The following is a 22,160-nucleotide window of genomic DNA, read 5'->3' on the forward strand; positions in this document are numbered from 1 at the left end:
CCAGTGTGAGTGTGACAGGCCCCAGTGTGAGTGTGACAGGCCCCAGTGTGAGTGTGACAGGCCCCAGTGTGAGTGTGACAGGCCCCAGTGTGAGTGTTATACGTCCCAGTGTGAGTGTGACAGGCTCCAGTGTGAGTGTGACAGGCCCCAGTGTGAGTGTGACAGGTCACAGTGTGAGTGTGACAGGTCACAGTGTGAGTGTGACAGGCCCCAGTGTGAGTGTGACAGACCCCAGTGTGAGTGTGACAGGCCCCGGTGTGAGTGTGACAGGCCCCAGTGTGAGTTTGACAGGCCCCAGTGTGAGTGTGGCAGGTCACAGTGTGAGTGTGACAGGGCACAGTGGGAGTGGGACAGGCCCCAGTGTGAGTGTGACAGGCCCCAGACAGCCATTGCACACTTCAGTGCGTTATTGCTGAGCGTTTCTTAGTCCTGGTAACTATTGTACATTTTAGTTTGACATAGTGTAGTTATTCAGACCTCTAGTAATTATTGCACACTTTAGTATGACATAGTTGATGTTTTCAGGCCTCTAGTAACTATTGCACACTTTAGTATGACATAGTTGAGATTTCAGGCCTCTAGTAACTATTGCACACTTTTGTGTGACATAGCTGAGGTCTTCATACCTCTAGTGACTATTGCACACTTTAGGGTGACATAGCTGAGTTCTTCATACCTCTAGTAACTATTGCACACTTTAGTGTGACATAGCTGATGTCTTCAGACCTCTAGTAACTATTGCACACTTAAGTATGACATAGCTAAGATATTCATACCTCTAATAACTATTGCACACTTTAGTGTGACATAGCTTAGATCTTCATACCTCTAGTAACTTTTGCACACTTTAGTGTGACATAGCTGAGGTCTTAGTATGGCATAGTTGACGTTTGCAGACCTCTAGCATACATGTTAGTATCACATAGTCCTGGTCACTTTTGTTCACTGGTGAGTGTAACAGACCTCTGGTAACTACATGTATACTATACTTAGGTATACATGTAGTAAGGCATCAGTTAGTGTGCATGCTCCATACAACTATTGTACACTTAAGTGAGACATTGATTAGTGTTTCAGACTCCTGGTTATTATTGTATACTTTAGTGATATTCAGGTAAGTGTGACCTCTAGCAGATATTGTACACTTTAGTGTAATGAGACATTAGTGAGTGTGACAGTTCCTGATAAATTGCGTTGCATAACTCTTTATATATAAATCACTAAAATAAGTAAACCGGTTAGAAAAATAGATCGCCTCATGAAATAACTTTTGCAAAATAAAAATAGGATTTATATTACTATAGGATATTGATCTATTCTGATTTGAGGTAATCCAATTAAATTGACTATCAACAATCTGATAACGTGTGTCTGTATTAGATATAAATCATTACAATAGAACTGTTTGATTTAAGTGATGGATAACTGCTTTATGTCAACAGTTGGATCTTGAATTGTGTTATAGAAGTTATTATGTAAATGATTTGATATTCTTTATATATATATTGCATGACATTTGAATGATGAATAAACTGCTGCAGTTAGAGATCAAAGTAATATTGACAGACATTTATCCATGTTTGACAGAAATCTTTTCAATCATGTGTTTTTAATTCAAGAGTTTTTTTCCTTGCCTTAAACAAAACAAAAACCGTTTGATTTGAACTATAAAGGTGCGATTCGGCCTGGTAAACCACATGTTTGTCACATGGAGGTAACATGCAAAAAGTGCTTGAAAGGCAAGAAACGAGGTTTTGATATGATTTATGTTTTTCTGGGTGTCTAGGTCATTTTGATAATTAATATGTATGTTTTATATACGATCCCATTGAACTCGAAGAAGAAAAGACAAGAAAGTAATTTGCTATGATTAATATCCAAAGACAAATTTAGAAAGGAAATGTTGAAAGGAAAAATGAAGGGATGAATCGAGCGATAAACCAAATCAAACGAAATTGTGACGAGGCCCAACTCAAAAATAGGCAAATCGATATAAACATATAACAGTACAGGATCTTAAGAAGACATTTACACAGAAATGCGGTTTTGAGGGGGAATTTGTTTTGTAAACTACTGACATAACATTCTCCTTGCGTCTTACTATGAAGAAGCAATTAATTACAATAGAAATGTTTGATTAATTGATGGTTTGATTGCTACATAACAGTGTGGTTAAACCAATGAGTTTGTACATGAATTAATCTTTCGTTGTATACATATTGCACAAGATTTGAAAAATGAATAAACTCCCTCAGTAAGAGATCAAAGTGATATTGACAGATATCTAACCACGTATGTCAAAAATCTATTCAATGATGTTTTTTCTTTTCATTTCATTGTACTGGTATTTTCGTTAGTTTAACAAAACATAAACAATTTGATTTGAATTTCACTACAAAGGCGCAATTCATGCTAGTTAACTCAGCGAAGGTAAAGCATGAGAACAATAAATAATTCTGGAATGATTAAACACGAGATGGCATAAATATGTTAATGATGTTCGCTGTAATTATAAATCAGAGTTGGGTTGTCGGCTAAAGGATAACCTAAGAGGCGTGTCTAGCTAGAAGCAAACGTGAGATTCTGTTCAAGCACACATACAAAGAGGACAGTGTCTGTTATGTATAGGATGGATTAGATCTGGGGAACACACAACATGTAAATCATGTCCCATCAGTCAAGCAGAGCTGTATTACAATCTGGGGCCTATACAATAACCTCGAAAATATACGAAGCAAGAGATATTCTTAATATCAAACGTACGATTCATCAAAATATATAGCTAGACGACTTATAAGCTGTTATAACATTTACAATGTATTTGCGATATTCTAGTTACAATATTTTGAAATAGGCTGTTAGAGATCCAATTAACTGCTTCAAAATATACAAGGTATTTGAGATATCAAAATGTGATTGTTAAATTGTTTAAATATACATTTATGAAAAGGAATGTAATACACGCTCTGGTGATTGTACCTTTACAATTTGGCAATAGACACACTATGTCAAAAAATATATTACACTGCATCTCACAGCTATTTCGTCCACCTAAGACCTACCGATAATGCGAGGGACTAAACAGTTGGAAATCCAGATAGTCTCAATTACTGTTCAAACAAGTAGAGCATCGACAGGGGTGATTGAAAAGAGTGGTGCCTTGATATTCTATCCACTTTTGTTCCTGAATTGAGTTGACGGCTTAATAGATGAGAAAATTTTATAAGAAGGAGTCAATATATCCATTAAATCCCGCCTATATTATCCTGATTGTATTTGTTTTCGAGACCATCAATTCATAATGCGTAATGTACAAGAAACGCACGTGCAATGAACCATCTAAGCGAGCCTGCTAAAAATGCAAGTTACTAGGGGTCAGGAGTTTTAATCATAATGGAAGATGACCTTTTACAGCCACAATTGTCACTATTATAAAATTGCTTTATGCCACGTGCACACCAATACTTTGAATAAAGTCTATCTGACTTTTTAATCGAATTCAATGTTAATATATTGAAAGTATTAACACATTTTTTTTAGGAACCATACAGATATGGAATTTGAATTATACAGAACAATATGACAGTTTTTTAACATAGTACCGGTATTGTGTACAACAATTTTTCTAAAGTATGTACCATTTTACCGGTAATTGTGTTTCTGGCCTCAAATGTGTACGACTTGCTGAATGCGTCAACACAAAGGTGTCGTTAGTTATCCTTTTTGTAAAAAGACTTGGATAGATAAAGATACCTTAAAGTGTAACCAAATTGTTGTTGTCAAATTGTGTTATATTGTATCCCATTAGTCTTATCAACCCAAGCATTCAACATTATATGAAATAATATAATAAGGAATAGCTTCATATGTATATTAAACAGTCTTACTTAATAAGGCATAATTAATCAGGTAGCACATGACAGCTCTAGATATAATAAATATTAATAATATACTTTAATCCGATTTGTAACATTACTTTCCTGTTGGATGCTCACTTTTACGATATATTAATACTAAACCATCAATACATTTTGTTACTTTGTTTTATGTAACACAAATTAAAGTCCAATGTGAAAACCGCACCAATCTGACAGTGATGTATTATTCACATCAGCTGGATGCCTAACACACTATACCATGTAGAAATAAATGACCTGCTCAGCACATGTAATCCAGATACATTTATAAACAAGTAATGTTTTGTCTGATGTTGATGGATAATTTCCCAAACGTGATATCAACGTTATATATGAACAAATCTTTAAATCCGACATACGGTAACGTTAAAACATCGAAATAAAATGAATGATAGTGTCTTAAAAGCGTCATACATTACCTCCGATAGATGTCTATTAGACAATGCTAACAGTACAAATTCATATTTTATATGTCTCTTATGGATGCCTTCAACTCAATTTATATCATAAAGTATAAATGACTTCTTTAAAATACGCAATAACTTCGTAATATAAACTCATATGAATGATAACAAAAACTCTGGATTGAAAAGGTAGTTATCAAAACGTAGTCTTATCAATCTTTATATTAATTCTTTTGTAAATCATATTTTATTAACTGTTCAGCCTTCTCGAAATATATAACTAATATCTATCAACAAGTTATTACTATCCTAAAATGATTGAAAACATCGGTAAAACTACATTTAGCCAATGTAATATAAATCGAATATCGTTTATAAGAAACGTTTGATAGGTATCAAGTCCTTGAAAATCCGTAAGGTGGAAACTTATAGCTTGCCACAAATTCATCATATTCTGCTATACCTGCAAACGCTTAATTTTCAGGAAAATCTAATAATATGTGTTGAACCGTTAGTTATTATTTGACAGAAGTACACGATACAAATACTAACTGTCCTATGTAAATGTCAAATTCGTGTGAATTTCTACATATCCATATCCTCAGTGAAGCACATTATTTTAATACACTACTTCACTACGACTACAGATTCTAGATATCTGTTTGTGATTATCTTTGACCTAAAATATGTAAAGCTGATTTAAGATATGTTAATTGAATGATATGTAGTTTATTTAACCGGCTTTCTTCCCTATACATATAACATAAGCATATATGAAACAGTTTTAGCTAAACCATTTATTTAAGCATTGAGGTTGATTTATTTAAATTTGCATCGGGGTATGAACAGACATTTTTTGCACACTGTATGCATTGGTAACATGGCTTATTTTTCTTTCTTTCATATCACAATGAAATGAATTTTTCGACCAATAAAAAGAGTATTTGGTAAGAAAACAAAGAAAAAATAATCATATGACGATAACTTCTGATATTACATGCCAAATCCTGTCATAATATAAGTATAAGAAATAAAGGATGAATAGAAATTCAAATGAAGACCTCAGCTATCTGAAACTATATGTAGTTTGTATAATTACAATACAATGTAGATACCTATCACATAATATTTTATATCATGTATAAGCTCGTCTAAGTTGTATTTTAATATGGACTTACCACCGATTATTCTCATGTAAACTATGTTTTGGCTTCCGGTATTACCAATGAAATGTTATAATTTGAAACATGAATGTTTGGTGCCTTTAGGTAAGGGTGTTTTGTACTTTATCAGTACAGATTGCTATCATATATTATACAATGTTGACTATTATTAATGTTAGAAACTAACTATGTGAATGCATTCGACAGCGGTATGTTAAAAACTATTTATGTTTTGCCTATACCAACGATGATAATGAAATACATGACCGCCAAAGTTGACGGAGCGGAAAACTACCTATATACCTATGTCAAAACAGAAAATAGTAATTAATTATGCATGGTGTTTATTTTTTAGAGGTTTTATATTAGTATGAACTTTTCTACTCTTACATCAAAATTGTTCGACTAAATGTAGCGTACGAATACTCATCAGTTTTGATGTACGAAATACTTGAAATCACAATGGAAATGGGGAGGGATATTTCTAAAATAGAATAAAAGAACCGAGAGTTAAAAAAATATTTATAACATATTGATATAATAACAAACATAAAACAAAGGAATATAAAGATAGAAAATATAGTTACCAGGAATAACTTTCCAAATCGTTGTAGTCGATAGTTTTTTCGCCAGAGGGAAATACGGATTGACAACGGCACACTTCAGCACTGTTCCGTTCCCTTCCATCGCAGGTATCAGTTTGAACACACTTGTTGCAATATTGTCACATTCTCCAGAATATTTTATGTTTGACACGTCGAGAGGAATAAATTTAGTGTGACCTCGGGGTTTAACAAACCACTTGAGTGTCCCGACGGGGTATCCAACATTGGCTGTACATCTGATTGGTTCCTTAATTTCGCGTTGGTCCACTATTTCTAAAGGCATTGTCACTTCCGGTGTAGTAGGTGAGGCTAAAAGAAAGAAAATATGGCTCATCTCCAGAAACTAGAGTAGAACAAACCTCATCGAGGGACAAGTCCGTTTACATTAAACCTTCACAAAAATGATAAGGTAGGGTATTATCAGGCGAATACAATTATTCAGACCAATAGATATATCAAAGACTAGGTTACTTTACCGACAATGTAATGCCACGAAAGATTTATTTTCACTGTTAAAGTTTCAAACCAAAGCCTAAAATTACACCCACCTCTTATGTATAGATATCCTCTTTCGGTCAGATTCCTCTCCTGGCTATAGACATTGCAGACGTATGACCCCTCGTCGGTACAATCAATTTTAGTAAAATTAAGGGAAACGCTGGCAGAGGTTTCGCTTAGTTTGAGCTGAACGATCAGTCTGTCTGTATACTTTTCGTCCGGAGGATCTGGACTACCGTCCGAGGAGACGTTCAGTACTTTAGTAGTTCCTGCCCCTTTCCGGTCATGCGTAACAGTGAGGTGAGTCCATTTCGCAAGGTTATGATGCACACACTGGACAACCACAGATCCTCCAGGAACTGGTGACCCGACATTGGACATGCTAATAGCTGAAATGGCGTAATAAATGCGTAATGCTTTATCCGTTCGATTGTGCATGTGCACAAATGAAAATTCATTAAATAAATTGTATTTTCCTTTTGTCCCAGACTGGACTGGATTTTGTGAAACAAAATTGACAGTTAAATAGATATAGCTGCTGTTATCATATCAATATTATCAAAAATGTGATGTTTTTACTTAATGAGATACATGAAACTTACATGGACTTCCACTAGTAGGTGGCACGTGCACAGTTGTGGAAAAACCTTCTTCTTCGAATTGCGTTGCTACTAAAATAGTAGAATAAAGGCATTGACTTGATGCAGTGATCTCTTATGTTATCATATATGCTAGAACTCGCACATACTCGTCAAATGGTCATATATTTTAAATTTAAATAGATTTTCTGTAGCAGTGCATGTCGTGTAATATTATTAACAATTCGGTATACCTACATAATAACACTGATGGAAATTGACAAATAACATCCTCAATAAAAATTTTTATATACAGTAAGTTATTTTTCATTTCAATGCAGAGTAATGTGTAATGCGTTCTTCAAAAACAATTTTATGTCTCATTCATTCAAGTATGCCGTTCCATACGTTCAATTTTGAAAATCCATTTTTAAAATGTTACTGTTCTTTTCGGCTGTTGCAGGCTGCGATAAATTTAATCCTGGACGCAGTTGTAAAGATATTCAATGTATTTAATATATGCTAGAACTTGCCTGAGGACCATGTGGAAGATAAGCCTTTGGCTAAACATGTATTTTATCCTCAATAAATAAAGTTTATTAGTATTATCATTATTATGCTAAATCTAATTTTCGAATGCATGTTTTCTTTTCCTTGAATGTGTTAAGAAATTTATAATCGATTTTTTTGTATAAATCCCCTGCCAAGTGTCTACTTTTTCAATTTAAGTGGTGATAATTATTAAATTTTCACCAAATAAAACTTAACATTGTAATGTCGTTAAGTTTCATTGTAACAGTCTTGCTACAATGTAATATTTAGGTGAATCGTTATTTGGGGTGCTACCTGTTGTTGTGTCATGCCTATCTTTAGATGACGTCATCATTTCTGCGATGACTGGGTATTGTGACGTAGTAGGTGACTCTGATGATGTAGCAGATGACGGTTTTGTTGTTGTTGTGGTAGAGTAAGTCGTTTCGTCGAATTTGTCTTGCTTAGTAGTTTTAACTCCAGACGGGTTCTGTGCTTTTGTTGTTGGATTGTCTCTGTGATCTGGTACAACTGCAGATGTCATGGTAGTAGGCTTAGCAGCAGACTTGCCTTTTGATTAAAAGACAATGGATTCAATTATACAAACGTATCAATTCAGTGTAATTTGGATTTGATAAAGGTAAATAAAATGTTGTATTTGTAGTTGATATGTGATCACTAATATAATCGGTTAATCACACAATATGCATATTGTAGATTAGATTTGCTACATACGTTAATTACCTATATGCATGATTTGTGTTCATAGTCAGTAATAATTAAAATCATTTAATTATTTAGTGATGACTTCTCTTATAATCTCGCAATGAATTTGCATATAGCAGAATTAACAATTACAGTAAAAATATATATGATTAAACCTTTATAAAACATGCTAATTCGTGATTTACTGCCAACGCAAACATTTACAACCTTATTAATTTAAAAGATTAACAGTATGTAGGGAAAAAAACATTCAATATAGGGCACACATAGGAATCTTTTGTCATATGACTCAATTTACAGAGATAAAAAAACCTGTTTGGGTTGACTATATATATATTGCTAGAAACTCTAGCTAGCGTACTCGTTAAAGATACTGGTAACCAAGACTTTAACCCTTTTCTTGATTGTTTTTCTCAGTCCGCTTCATTTTGACCGTCGTCGTTTCTATTGACAAAATATCGTCCGCAATAGATCACTATCAAATATTTGTATCGCAGTTTGCCTTCCTCAGAAAAGAAATTACCTCACAAGTGGTAGCTAGTAAAGCAGGATAGTGTACATTGTAATGTTATTGATACGTACGACTAGTAGTGGTGGCGACTGTTGATTTACCCCACTTCCATAGTTTGGGCCTTTCAAGGATCCGCTTAGTGGACAAAGAAATAGGTGTTGTTGACGGGGAAACACCACTGAACACGTCTACAAATCATAATACATTTTGTTTTGTTTTCCAGTCTCAATTACAGCAAAGATAACATTTAAGACATAAGCAGTAAAAGATTTTTTGTAACAGTGATAAATTTACTATTTTTTGGCTATAAGAAGGTATAATACATGTCATCAAAAAGGAAAATATTGTATAATCACATTTGTTTGAATATAGAGTTGATTGTAATATGGAGCTGGTGCAGAATTTCAGACGTACACAATTGAAAAAAAAATCACTTACTGGCTACACTCAACAGAGGTTTCGTGGGTAGTTCTGGGAACTTCTGTAGATCCACCTGTACTTTAATACTTTCATAGTCCACGACAAAATCACCTACATTTATTACCCTGACCCCTTTCCAATCAAAAGACGGCGAGGACATCTTAATAAGGTCTTGTATGGAAGTCGGTTTCCTAAGTTCATGTGTTTCTCTGAAAATTAGCTCTTCTAGTACACGAATACTTCCTGATCTACAAAATAAAATGTTTAGTTATAAACTCTGTCATCTGATAAAGGCCCATTATTTAAGGAATTTGTCTATCCATATCATGCATCATCTTATTTAAAATAAAGATTGTCTGCAGTCATGATATGATATTTTCAACTTCATACAAAGAAGATTGATATTATAAAATTTGATCGTAATAGTTTTAATTTTTTGTATTGCATCTTATGCTCTAGATTAACGGGTTTTTTAAAAAAAAAACCCATTTAAGCTGATATGCTCGAAACCTCCCGACACAATTATTTCTGTAATTTGCATCAATTTGGTTTGGTTCCGTATTGTAATGTGACATTTTCAACTATGATGTATTCTTTCGTGTTAAATCAATGTTTGTGCGTATGAACGTTTGGAATTCAAATACCTTTTCGAGAAGAGCGAAATCAATAGCAGAAAAAAAGGTTATTTTGAACGTAAAGTTAATATTAGCTGCAGATTATTCGACATAATATGAATACAGATTAATTCATTTTCAGGATGCATGCTTCCGGGGTTTAAGAAATGTGTTATATTTAACATGAGAGTGAATATGTTATGATATATATAGCATAAAGTAGGGGATGTGAGATCACGATGACATTTTGAATAAGACATTAAATCACTGGGGACAAAGGACAACGTCAGGACATAGGAAAACCCGGATATGAATAACTTTGTTAGCTTCATACCTAATAATTATATTTGTGATATACAAGACCTTGATATACTAACATGTTCATGGTTTACTTGTACTCAAGCTGTATACCATTCACTCGAGTCAAAACTGAATGAACATACATTTCAAAAAATATGTTACAAGACTATTCTGTTTGACTCCTCCAATCCAGTTACATGTAGAGACTCAAGTTGTTTTGTACACTTTTTTTAGGAAAACTTATGTTTACGTCTACAACTTATGCATACCGTTAATACATTTGATTGGCTAACAAAAACAGTTTCAATTGCATTAATGACATTTAACATGTTTTCTTATTACGATTATTCATGTTTTTGGCTATTATCGAAAATTTTGACAATAATTGTTGATTTAATGCGGAGTTTATGATACTGTATTGGTTTCTGTTGGATTATAAAGCATATCAACATGTTTAAAGTAAAAGCGCATGTCAAGCGGTATAAAATGATATTGAAATCAGCATAATGGATACATTATCAAACTTGATATTGACATATATATCGTTAAGAAAGACGATTTACTTCAAATTGAAATTGAAGAAAGACGATCGTGACACATTTATAAGCATGCGGTTTACCATATGATAAAGAAGACTATATCAACATGTTGATTTATATAAAATGATTGATCTATATGAATGCATGCTATTTATTAATTTTGCAACATATTTTGATAACTATTTGTTTTTTCTTGAGATCAATGCAAGTCAGATATCAATTACAAGATTGCTATGCAATACAATTTATTATGCATTTTTTGACATTTAAACTGCAACTTCAATCTTAGACGATATGCATAAAGGATCAAGTAGGTTAATTGACACAACACGTGCTTTGTTGAATACTTGACATATTCATATCAGTAAAATAAGGATGCATGTATATATAGACAACAGCAACCTTTGGTAATAGTTTTTTTTTATACTTTTCCGTATGTATTAACAGTTTAGTGCGTAATACGAGTCTCGTCACGCTAAACAAAGTGACAAGACGGGTTCACCTAAATCACATTTAAATAAGAGCGATGACTATACCATACGGTCACTTATAGTTTTTCATTAGCGATAACAGCGTTTACTAGAAAAGTTAATTTTTGACAAATTTGAAATGGACTCTTAATATTTTGAAACAAAATATTGCCTATAAGTATGAAAATTTACTAAAACAATGAATACCGATATTATATTTCTATTTGTGGTGTTTAAAACATATGGACTCTTAGGCAACAACTATACACAGGAAAGTATCATAAGTCTGGACTCTCGTCACGCTAAACAAAGTGACAAAACGGGTTCACCTAAATCACAGTTAAATTAGAACGATGACTTTACCATATGGTCACTTATAGCATTTCATTGGCGATAACAGCGTATAGTAGAAAAGTTATTTTTTGACAAATTTGAAATGGACTCTTAAATTTCAATTACATCGGACTCAGTGGTGAAGGAATCCAATTAAAAATATTGATGCAAATCCATGAACAAACGAAGTGACAAGGTATTGATTTGTAGGAATGACAAACAGGCAAAACAACCATACTGAAATCTTTGAAGGGAATGCACATTGTACCTATTACCATTACGATATCTAAATTAGCTTTAGCGATGCATATATCTAGATATTTAATAATCATCTAGCCAAACCGACATCACTATGCTTTCCCCCTAAAAGAGGACATAACATACATAAATAAAAATAATAACAACACCATTTCTTTTAGTTTCTGTTTTTGTTTGTTTCGCCTTGATTTTGAGTGACAAAAATAAGTTTAAGCTATATACCCTTTTTGCTGAAAAATGCGACATAATGTGTATTTGTCCCTTGTATTACATGGTAAGATGATATCATAGATACGTGCTGTCATGAAAAGACATGTGTTCCTGTCTGTGGTTCAGCTTGAATCGAGGATAGGAGTAGGTCTGAGGGACTTTCTTACTTTGAATTCCTCGGTGATATGTCGGATGTATTTATGAGGATATATTTTTGTGGTGAAGAAGGTGTAAAAAAATGTGTTCTTTATACCATTATATTTAAAGACACCAAACAATAGTTATATATGTATTAATCATAGATTGCATACGACCTGCTAAATGTTCTTTGATTATATTCTGTGGTTTCTCTAAAACATCTCTGCATTCTGCCCTTGCATTGTCTAATACATTGTACATATTTTCGAAATAAAGAAACTTTCTTATACTCTAGTGTAAAGTGAAAAATAAAGTCCATTGATTTTGCATTTTATATAAACATTTCCAAATCTCAATTTATCATTTATACATACCTTAACATCTTAACTTTACACCCGTAGTAATTTCCTGAATATTCGCTAAATAGAAACATTCCATCCATCTGAAATAACGACAATTGAAATAAATACATGGTAATGACATAATATTTACTTATTATCATTTGTTCCTGCAAAAATATTTTTTTTACATACATAATCCTAAAGATGATGCAATGATTTTGGATTTGGGGTTACGCCCGCATTATGTGTCTTCCAGACAGACCTATTTGACTTTATTATTATTTAATGTTTACGATATCATTTGTTCAAACTTTATAAAGGTAGTAACACAACCGTCTGTTCAGTTTGGTCATTCATAATTTATATCTGTGTGAAACACCTCTTTTGATTCTTTCAGGCAACAAAATATTGCCTATAAGTATGAAAATTTACTAAAACAATGAATACCGATATTCTATTTCTATTTGTGGTGTTTAAAATATATGGACTCTTAGGCAACATCTATACACAGGAAAATAGCATAAGTCTGATCAAATGTGCCGTATACAATGTATATAATATCAACTTTGACCTCAATATCGATAAAACGAGGCAAAATATGACAGAACGATTAACATGGGGACCCTTGAAATGTACAAAAATAGCAAGCGTCGTTTGCTTCATCGGAGACAGTCGACAGGTAAATCGAGATCAAACTGAAGTCTTTTCCTCATTTTGAGAACCGAGGTAGTGACAAGAAAAACAATTGATATACTAATGAGTGTTATAAAAAAAACAAGGAAATAGAATATTCCCCACTTAGATCAGGATGACGACCATAAAACTAGCCAATATTCTTTATCGACCTGTATATCTCTAACCAGAGTTACAAGTTTGTCAGTCTGCAGTCACAATTTACGATGTAACGCATCATAGTGACTTCAGACGTTGTCATGGTTATTGTAATCTAAATTTATGTCACACAGCATTGAAAAAAACACCGACTCAGTACAACGATTCAATATTTCAACAGCTTTTATCATTATGTCGGGATATACGTGAAACAGACAAAACAAACCATTGTTTTTCATATCAACATTAGCTATTATGGACATTAATAAAAACTAAACACCGTAGTTGTTTGTAAATCAACCGTATTTTATAGTTATTTTTGACGTTAGTAGTAAAACCTATGGACTGATGAGAATATATTAGTGACATTAGTGAGTAATTACACGAAGGTAATATGATAATATCTATCATCCTTGCACTATAAACCATAAACAATGGTTAAGTCAGCTTACCTCATGACAGAGGGGTTCCTCTATTTCTGCATATTTCTTTGTGTTTCTGTTTCGCATGTCTTTATTGAACGTTTGATTTAGTAGACGAAGTTGTACACTGGCAACAACCATTTCTAAAAATAATACGAATACATCAATTAATTTAGACGATTAAAAATGCTAATATTCCAAATGTCAGTAGCGTTACAGAAGTGCTTATTCGGATTCATTAGTTCCAGGTATCAATCAAACATGGACACTAAGGAAGAACAGTTACGTTTCAAAAATTGTACAACGTCATCATAATTGTTTTAAAAGATTTATTTTTTTTTATATTAAATTCATCTAGAGAGTTGAATATATAAATAACTCAATTAATTATTCCTATTAACTATTTGTTAGGCTTCACTAAGTTAAATATTATTAACATTTTGTTTACCTATCATAGTTATTATAGTATTGTATGCATAGTTTTGGACTAGATAATGTTTAGTTATGTTATCATTGTGTAGACAATATCATGTTCAGTAATAATTTAATGTGTCAACGATATATGGTTAAGCATAATACCGGTCATTTATGTAATTTATTATTATTAGCATTGTGTAGCATGAAGGTATTAAATGTTTAGTACAACATATGCACTATGGTATTCTAAATATCTCTGCAATATGTTTGCAACATTTTTGAAAAACAAAATGGAAATAGTTTGTGCATCAACGACACTGATCATAATACATTTGTTTTAGAATTAAAGACGATTATATTGGAAGGTCTAACACAAAGGATGTATTTTGGAAACTTCAACGATAAATATGAACTGCCGTAATATTTTAAGTACATAATGCATGTAGATATATATGTAGAGCTTTCATGTAACATCATCAAAACAAAGAAGCGTAATGAATCTGATATATCTATTACCCACACACTTGATATGTTAAATCAATTAGGCATACTTACTGTAGCCTGATTCGTCTGTTTCTGCTTCTTCTTCTACAAATAGAAAATGCTCTTAATTTCATTTTAAATCAATTGATCAAATTTACTGTATAAATTCAATGTTTGGATGTATAATATGATTGGTAATGTAAAGAAACCTATTGACCTGCAGAAATTATTTGATGTTTTAAATAGTTTAATTTAAAAGCAAATTCTCTTCCAAACAAAGCTTTGTTCTTAGAACATTTCTGCTGTTTTGCTATCATAAACTGTTAAAACTGTTAAACCATTGATAAATAGTCTTTTCAAGATTAGATATCAAGGTCAAAGTTAGTACCATATCACAAATGTTGATTAATGCAACGTTATATAGTTATATTTGATACTAAATTGGATGATTTACCTAATGGACGTAGGAATACAACAGCTATGGCAGTAAAAAGTCCCCCTATTATCAAAACAGTCATTATTAACATAGGTATAATGCACACATTCCGTCGCCTCTTTTTTCTGGATAAATCACGTACAAGTTCCGTTCCAGAATTTTCAGATTCCTTACGAAAATAAGAATCCCCGAGTCCTGGTTTATGATTTAACACAGTCGAAACCTCAGAATGGTTCGCGTTGTTCATTCCAACATATTCGTCTCTGTATTTATGTTTTTTACTGCTGTTTTTAACTGATAGTGTCAAGGTCACGGACGTTTCTCTCATATCATTTTTGGTATCTCGTCTCAGCGATGTGTCGTTGTTATGGCGCTTACTTCTTCTTCGCTTATTTGTGTCTTCTACGGTTTTCTGTTAAACGTGAAACATCAAAATTAAATGTGTATTAAATAAAAGGAATAAAATGTTTAAGATATTCTTGTCAATAATAATGAAATAAGTCTTAAAGACCAACTTTTAAAAACTACCTTCTAATGAATGCTCCAAGTTGTGGTTTGTATCTTATGTAATTGGTATTAATTTATACAATATATAGAAGTATTAATTGTGGTATGTATCTAATGTAATGGGTATTAAGTTATACAGTATATAGAAGTATTAATTGTGGTTTGTATCTAATGTAATTGGTATTAAGTTATACAGTATATATAGAAGTATTAATTGTGGTATGTATCTAATGTCATTGGTATTAAGTTATACAGTATATAGAAGTATTAATTGTGGTTTGTATCTACTGTAATTGGTATTAAGTTATACAGTATATAAAGAAGTATTAATTGTGGTATGTATCTAATGTAATGGGGATTAAGTTATACAGTATATAGAAGTATTCATTGTGGTTTGTATCTAATGTAATTGGAATTAAGTTATACAGTATATATAGAAGTATTAATTGTGGTTTGTATCTAATGTAATCGGTATTAAGTTATACAGTATATATAGAAGTATTAATTGTGGTGTGTATCTAATGTAATGGGTATTAAGTTATACAGTATATAGAAGTATTAATTGTGGTGTGTATCTAATGTAATGGGTATGAAGTTATACAGTATATAGAAGTATTAATTGTGGTGTGTATCTAATGTAATGGGTATGAAGTTATACAGTATATAGAAGTATTCATTGTGGTTTGTATCTAATGTAATTAGTATTAAGTTATACAGTATATAGATGTATTAATTGTGGTTTGTATCTAATGTAATGGGTATGAAGTTATACAGTATATAGAAGTATTCATTGTGTTATGTATCTAATGTAATTGGTATTAAGTTATACAGTATATAGAAGTATCAATTGTGGTATGTATCTAATGTAATTGGTATTAAGTTATACAGTATATAGAAGTATTCATTGCAATGAAGCTTTTCGGTTTTTTTCTAATCTGTGATTCAGTTTACAGATTTTGTATAATAGAGTGTCTAAACTTAACCTAATATAGTATATTAATAATATAATTAATGGGATTTTTTTTATATCTTATTATAGTAGGGGATTTTATAATACTGAACTATATGTCATTATTACGAAATAGTATTCATATGATATCAGGGTTGGTACAAAGTACAACAAGAAGTACTGTTCCCGATGGCTCTATCAATGAGACAGGCCTGTCGCCGTTAAGGACTACATATTACTGAGAGGGTCATCAGGTAAAACAATGGCAACCATATTCTCTTGTAAATTATACTAATGGAGAAGGTTGTGATGGACATTTACATACTGAAGTATGTCATGGATCGTGATTAAAATGTACGTCAGAGCGATGTAACAAACTTATTCTGACATACATGGAAGTGTAAGGGGGACCCGATGCTGGCCTGTCCATAGGGAGCGCTTGATTGATGAGGCATTGTTCATCTTAATGGCACTTGCTTGCTACATTTGCATTTTGTATTGTGATAACATATTTTTTTATTTGTGATATGTTGTTCACAATTTAAATATATTTTGTTTAAAAATCATGTGAAACATCCATCACGATGCTATGTGGATGGGAGTTGTAAACAAATAAGAAAGTCTGAGTAAACCTATATACATGTTGGCTTAACAGAGGTAATTACCTTTGTAGGTTCCTCTGAAGGAACCAATGTTCGCTTTGTCGCTTTACCTAATATTATCACTGTTAGTACTAAATAATGAAGCCTCTATTCAATGTTTTAGTAAGTAGATGCAGAAGTATTCACTACAACATATAACAATTTCGTATATTTAGGAATCATCAATGATACTGTCCCAACACATTACATTTTTCTTATCCGAATTGTTAGGAACACAAGTAACGGGCTGAAACAACTCATTTTTAAGAGATAAAAGCGGTGATTGTAAGAGTACGGCTACGTATGTTGTCTTAATTATCTGGGTCCTTCGATGGGCGTCAATGCATCAACAAATTTCTTAGTTCTCGAGGTTTTCCGTAACATTGAAATCAACAATTATCTTTTTTTGAGTTGTGGCATGGTTCCTAATGTTCTCATTCTGCTCTTTATGTAATTCTGAAATTCATTCTGTTTCAGCAATAGTTTAGATCAAGACCAATTTGGATTTACAATTTGTTAACCCCTCCCATCACCGACGAGTCCTAGAAGGACGAAACTACAGTATGATGCTGACGAGACTACAGTATGATGCTGACGAGACTACAGTATGATGCTGACGAGACTACAGTATGATGCTGACGAGACTACAGTATGATGCTGACGAGACTACAGTATGATGCTGACGAGACTACAGTATGATGCTGACGAGACTACAGTATGATGCTGACGAGACTACAGTATGATGCTGACGAGACTACAGTATGATGCTGACGAGACTACAGTATGATGCTGACGAGACTACAGTATGTATGATGCTGACGAGACTACAGTATGATGCTGTGTAATCCATTTATTTTTTGGCATACTGTTTCTATTACCAACTTGTTAAAGCTGCCATCACCTGTGTGTGTGCGCGCGCTGCGTTCGTTTATCATATATCATTGTTTTCTATGCCTCCAATAAGTCATCGAACCGGAAGACTATGCCTTACACATGTTACACTTTACCTATTAAACAAAAAATACATTTTCCCTGACTCAGTCCACAGACAGCTGTAGGTATTTAACAGGACAGCAATACAACATCTCGTATCCTTGCAGACAGGTCAGGAAAACAATGTGATATGTCACATGGCATTTTACTCATTACAAATGTACATTTTTACCTACATAATTAAAATAGGATTTTTGTCCTTGTATACTTAATTTTATGTTTAATTATGAAAAGTGTATGCCTTTAGGTCATTTCGTTTTTGCACGAGATAACGTAATGAAAAAAAAACCGATTCTGTCAGGGAATGGAACATAGTCAGCGAGCGCTAATATAACAATGACAATGTGTAGACACGACAGCGTCTTGATGTTAAGCTTCTGTGATGTTTTGCGTTCGTCACTCAAAGGCGATTGGTGTTTATGTTCAAATCATCAATTCTAATCATATAATAAACCCCTGTCTTATTGCTTATTTTTCCATTTGTTACCTTGCCTATCATATTTTACCCTATCTTAACGTGGTTTTGACAACACAAATACGTAGGTTTGAGGATATGGAGCATCAACCATAACGGATTTGGTAAAATAGGTAGGGTGGGGTGGTTTGGAGATTCAATTTAGATTTTGGATAATCCCGGTACGCTGTCTTTACTAAATTGCACTGAATACATTAAAGCTTAGTGGCACAGGTGCATATGATAGGTATAATTCTTAATATATTAACAGTGAATATCTGCATTTGATATCAGCTAAAAGATGCAAATTAAATTTAGGACATAATTATGACAAACGTTAAAATATAACAAGGTATTTTATAACAAAGTCAAAAACATCGCTACCGTAAATAACACAATAAAGCAGAAAACAAAAGACAGGAAACTTGGTATCGATATTTTTTAGACTTTGCACAAAGTATAAACCATTTCAAACCAGACTATTTATTCATGCTTTATACTTTATAATCACGGAATCACTGTGTCGTCACAAGAAATACTGAAGTAATGTATGCAGCAGGGACAATACTTTTCTTGTAGGGTGTTTCACAAATTAATGTGTATTTCATGCTATGCAATGCTAGGCTATGCTACCTAATGATATGTTATGCTATGCCAAACAATTGTCAATTCAGAAGCAAACAGTTGTACTACAGCTAAAATCAATAATTAATATGCTCGGAAAATATTTATTTAAAAAAACCCGGGATGAGGCAAGCACCCTTAACATTATTTATTTAGTTTTTGACCACAGCATACTTTGTTTTTAAAAAAAAAAATCCTATGAAGGTTTCAAGTGTGTAATATGATTCCATACATGCAGCTGTGCATATTTCCATTTCGGTAAACACTATTTTAAAAGTTGTATTTATGTAACACTTAAACAAGGGGGAAATGACGTTATAATTTCAGTGCGAAATCACTATCGGTGATGTAAATTATTCATAAATGAAATTATATCTTTGCTTAACAGGTGTTTCAACTCATGGTATATTGATAGTCACAGCTGGGCCCCGACTGTATAAATACGAGAAATTCTGACAAGCGATGACGGTTTATAAACTGTTCCTTCTTGAAAATAAATAACAAAGAAACATACAGAATAAAGGACATTGCTTGATATTGTACATGATTGTCATCGTCTGTTTACTTACTTGACTCGGAGCTATTACATTGCTTTACGACTTTTCTATGCAGTTTTAATATATAAATTATTATACTTGATCATCAATGTCATTATAAAAGACATATTTTGTGTGTCTTCGTGACATTACTATGGTGTCGTAGCCATTAATTAAGACACTGCTTTATTTTAATTGCAAATTAAATTTAACCTTTGATCTTTATTATCCTTATTCGACGTTGCAATTTAGTTGCTTTTAGTTGAATTATAAATGTAAATGCTATCTGACACTTAAAAGAAAATGTTGTTGAACGTTGTTCGATTCAAATAACCAATGCATTGTCCTGTTGGGTCAACCGATTTGCATAATTTAAACATATATCTACACCACTTCTGCTGACGAAATTAACTAACACTAAACGACTCACTTAGGAAAACATGCTTTTCTACACTCAAATATCGATACATTAATGAGGTGATGCGACTTTTACCTCATCCTTGTGTGTGAGAGATAGAAATATCCGAGGTAAACATCAGGTGTGTGGGATTATTAAAACCAAACATATTTTGCATGGCATTTCACGTGTCACTTAATGTTAAAATATCACTATTCAGATAAGGATCTGAATTCATAATTTGAAAATAAATGATCTCTTTTCAAGCATGGCATCAGGCAGAAAATTGATATTATTTCCATCATCTCATAATGGCCGGGTGTCTGAGAAAACATACTTTGTTTTCATACATGTTGGTGAAAGAAAGATTTATGTCTACCTCCTGGTTATACTGCAAGTCAGTCTCTCGATGGCGTCAGGAATATAACTCAAACACACAACTCCCCTATCAATGTTTACGTGGTAAAAAATGATAAAAAAGTATCTAAATTATGTTGAGATATCACCTTTTGACTTACCATCCGATGGATTTCTTTATGGTTGTCATGGTAACATTTGTTGTCGAAGCTAGTGACGGGTGAGAGGTTCCGGTGCCGGGATATTATAGGTGACTGCTTTGGGATATCTGGTAGTGGCCTGCTCATGAGGCTTTCCTTGGAGATTCTCCGGACATCTTGCACCCACTCGCCACACCGGGATTCCTGGACGGTGCTTAAACAGCTGTCCGACACGAATGGCGAGTCTGGGTACTTTCGCGGATCATCAAACATCGACACCCAATGTGGAGTTCCCATCGTGGTTGAATCCTTTGTAACTTTAGCTAAACACAAGCTCAGATAATCTCTTTTGTGTATTATGATCCTTGATGCAGGATATAATTCATATCACAAGAGTTAAAATTGAAACTGTTACACTTTTCCATTTTTCTTTCAGAATATCGTTCAAATCGACATGAATTCAACATTTACTAAATGTCTAAACAACATTTTTGTTTATGAACAATTTTGTGTTTTAAAATGTAAACGCACTTTCAGTCTATGCACCTGAGGCAAAATGCTGTCTTAACTCGTGACAACTACTATGGCGTAACAAATTAAATGTCACACTCCATCCAAAAAAAATATCTGTAGAAGAACACTACAAATCCCTTTTTGATGAAATGTTATTTAGTCCCGCCATCTTTCAATCTTATATCCCGAAGTAAGGACAATGACCGCAGATCATTCGTGTAAAGAAATATATCCAAACAAGATCGTTTCGTTATTACACCTGACGGCTCCTATTTGTGTGTTCACCTTGACATGCTGTGGTATCTATTTCTATAGTGTTGCGTCTCTTAACACAAATACGTAGCTTGCAGGTAACAACCTCAGGTAAGATCCAGAATGGGGGATAGCAAGAAACATACGGAAGTTTACCACGTAAAACCACAATGAATTACGAAACTCGATTAACGTGACATCCTAAAACGTTCTTCGTCGCCATGTTTTGTATAAATATAATTTCATTCTGTTATGACCGTTATTAACACAGGCACGAGAGGGGCCCCTGACAGGATGCGAGCAGTCCACGTGTGTATCATATATTTCGTTACCTGTGTACGCCAGTTACTGAGTGGGACTATACAGGCATACCTGTGTGGAAAAGCATAAAAAAACAAGTGGTGCGTCGTCTTATCCATCACCGTACTTACTTTGAAGGTTATAATAGAATATTATCATACAAGGTATGCGAATTATGACTTTGTTATTGTCAATTTGGGTGACAACATGATAATATGAGAATACCACAGGTATAGACACAAAAACCCTAATGTCACTCCTGCAAAACAATCGTTATATCGTAACACTATCATCAATGAATTTTTGAACTTGTCTACTGTCTTTAAAGTACTGTCTTAGTTCTTGGAAAATA

General features: G+C 33.1%; 1 protein-coding gene across 2 annotated transcripts in view; it reads right to left on the reverse strand.

Annotated features, from left to right (window-relative positions):
* LOC110462516 overlaps positions 1–21,829 on the reverse strand; it is a 35,370-nt gene extending 13,541 nt beyond the window's left edge. The window contains exons 1-11 of one of the 2 annotated variants that reach the window (XM_021516496.1): positions 20,765–21,829; positions 15,164–15,557; positions 14,782–14,814; positions 13,840–13,952; positions 12,590–12,657; positions 9,372–9,601; positions 9,005–9,121; positions 8,012–8,266; positions 7,190–7,255; positions 6,638–6,976; positions 6,072–6,398 (exon numbers count right to left, since the gene is read on the reverse strand). In XM_021516496.1, the coding sequence (XP_021372171.1) occupies positions 6,072–6,398; positions 6,638–6,976; positions 7,190–7,255; positions 8,012–8,266; positions 9,005–9,121; positions 9,372–9,601; positions 12,590–12,657; positions 13,840–13,952; positions 14,782–14,814; positions 15,164–15,557; positions 20,765–21,040 (2,218 nt within the window). In that variant the 5' untranslated portion in view covers positions 21,041–21,829. Of the gene's footprint in view, positions 1–6,071; positions 6,399–6,637; positions 6,977–7,189; positions 7,259–8,011; positions 8,267–9,004; positions 9,122–9,371; positions 9,602–12,589; positions 12,658–13,839; positions 13,953–14,781; positions 14,815–15,163; positions 15,558–20,764 lie in introns of both variants that reach the window. The other variant, XM_021516495.1, reaches the window with a different exon arrangement.
* Between the last annotated feature and the right edge of the window lie 331 nt (positions 21,830–22,160).

This window comes from Mizuhopecten yessoensis, unplaced genomic scaffold, assembly GCF_002113885.1.
Source record: "Mizuhopecten yessoensis strain PY_sf001 unplaced genomic scaffold, ASM211388v2 scaffold10797, whole genome shotgun sequence".
Taxonomy (NCBI): domain Eukaryota; kingdom Metazoa; phylum Mollusca; class Bivalvia; order Pectinida; family Pectinidae; genus Mizuhopecten; species Mizuhopecten yessoensis.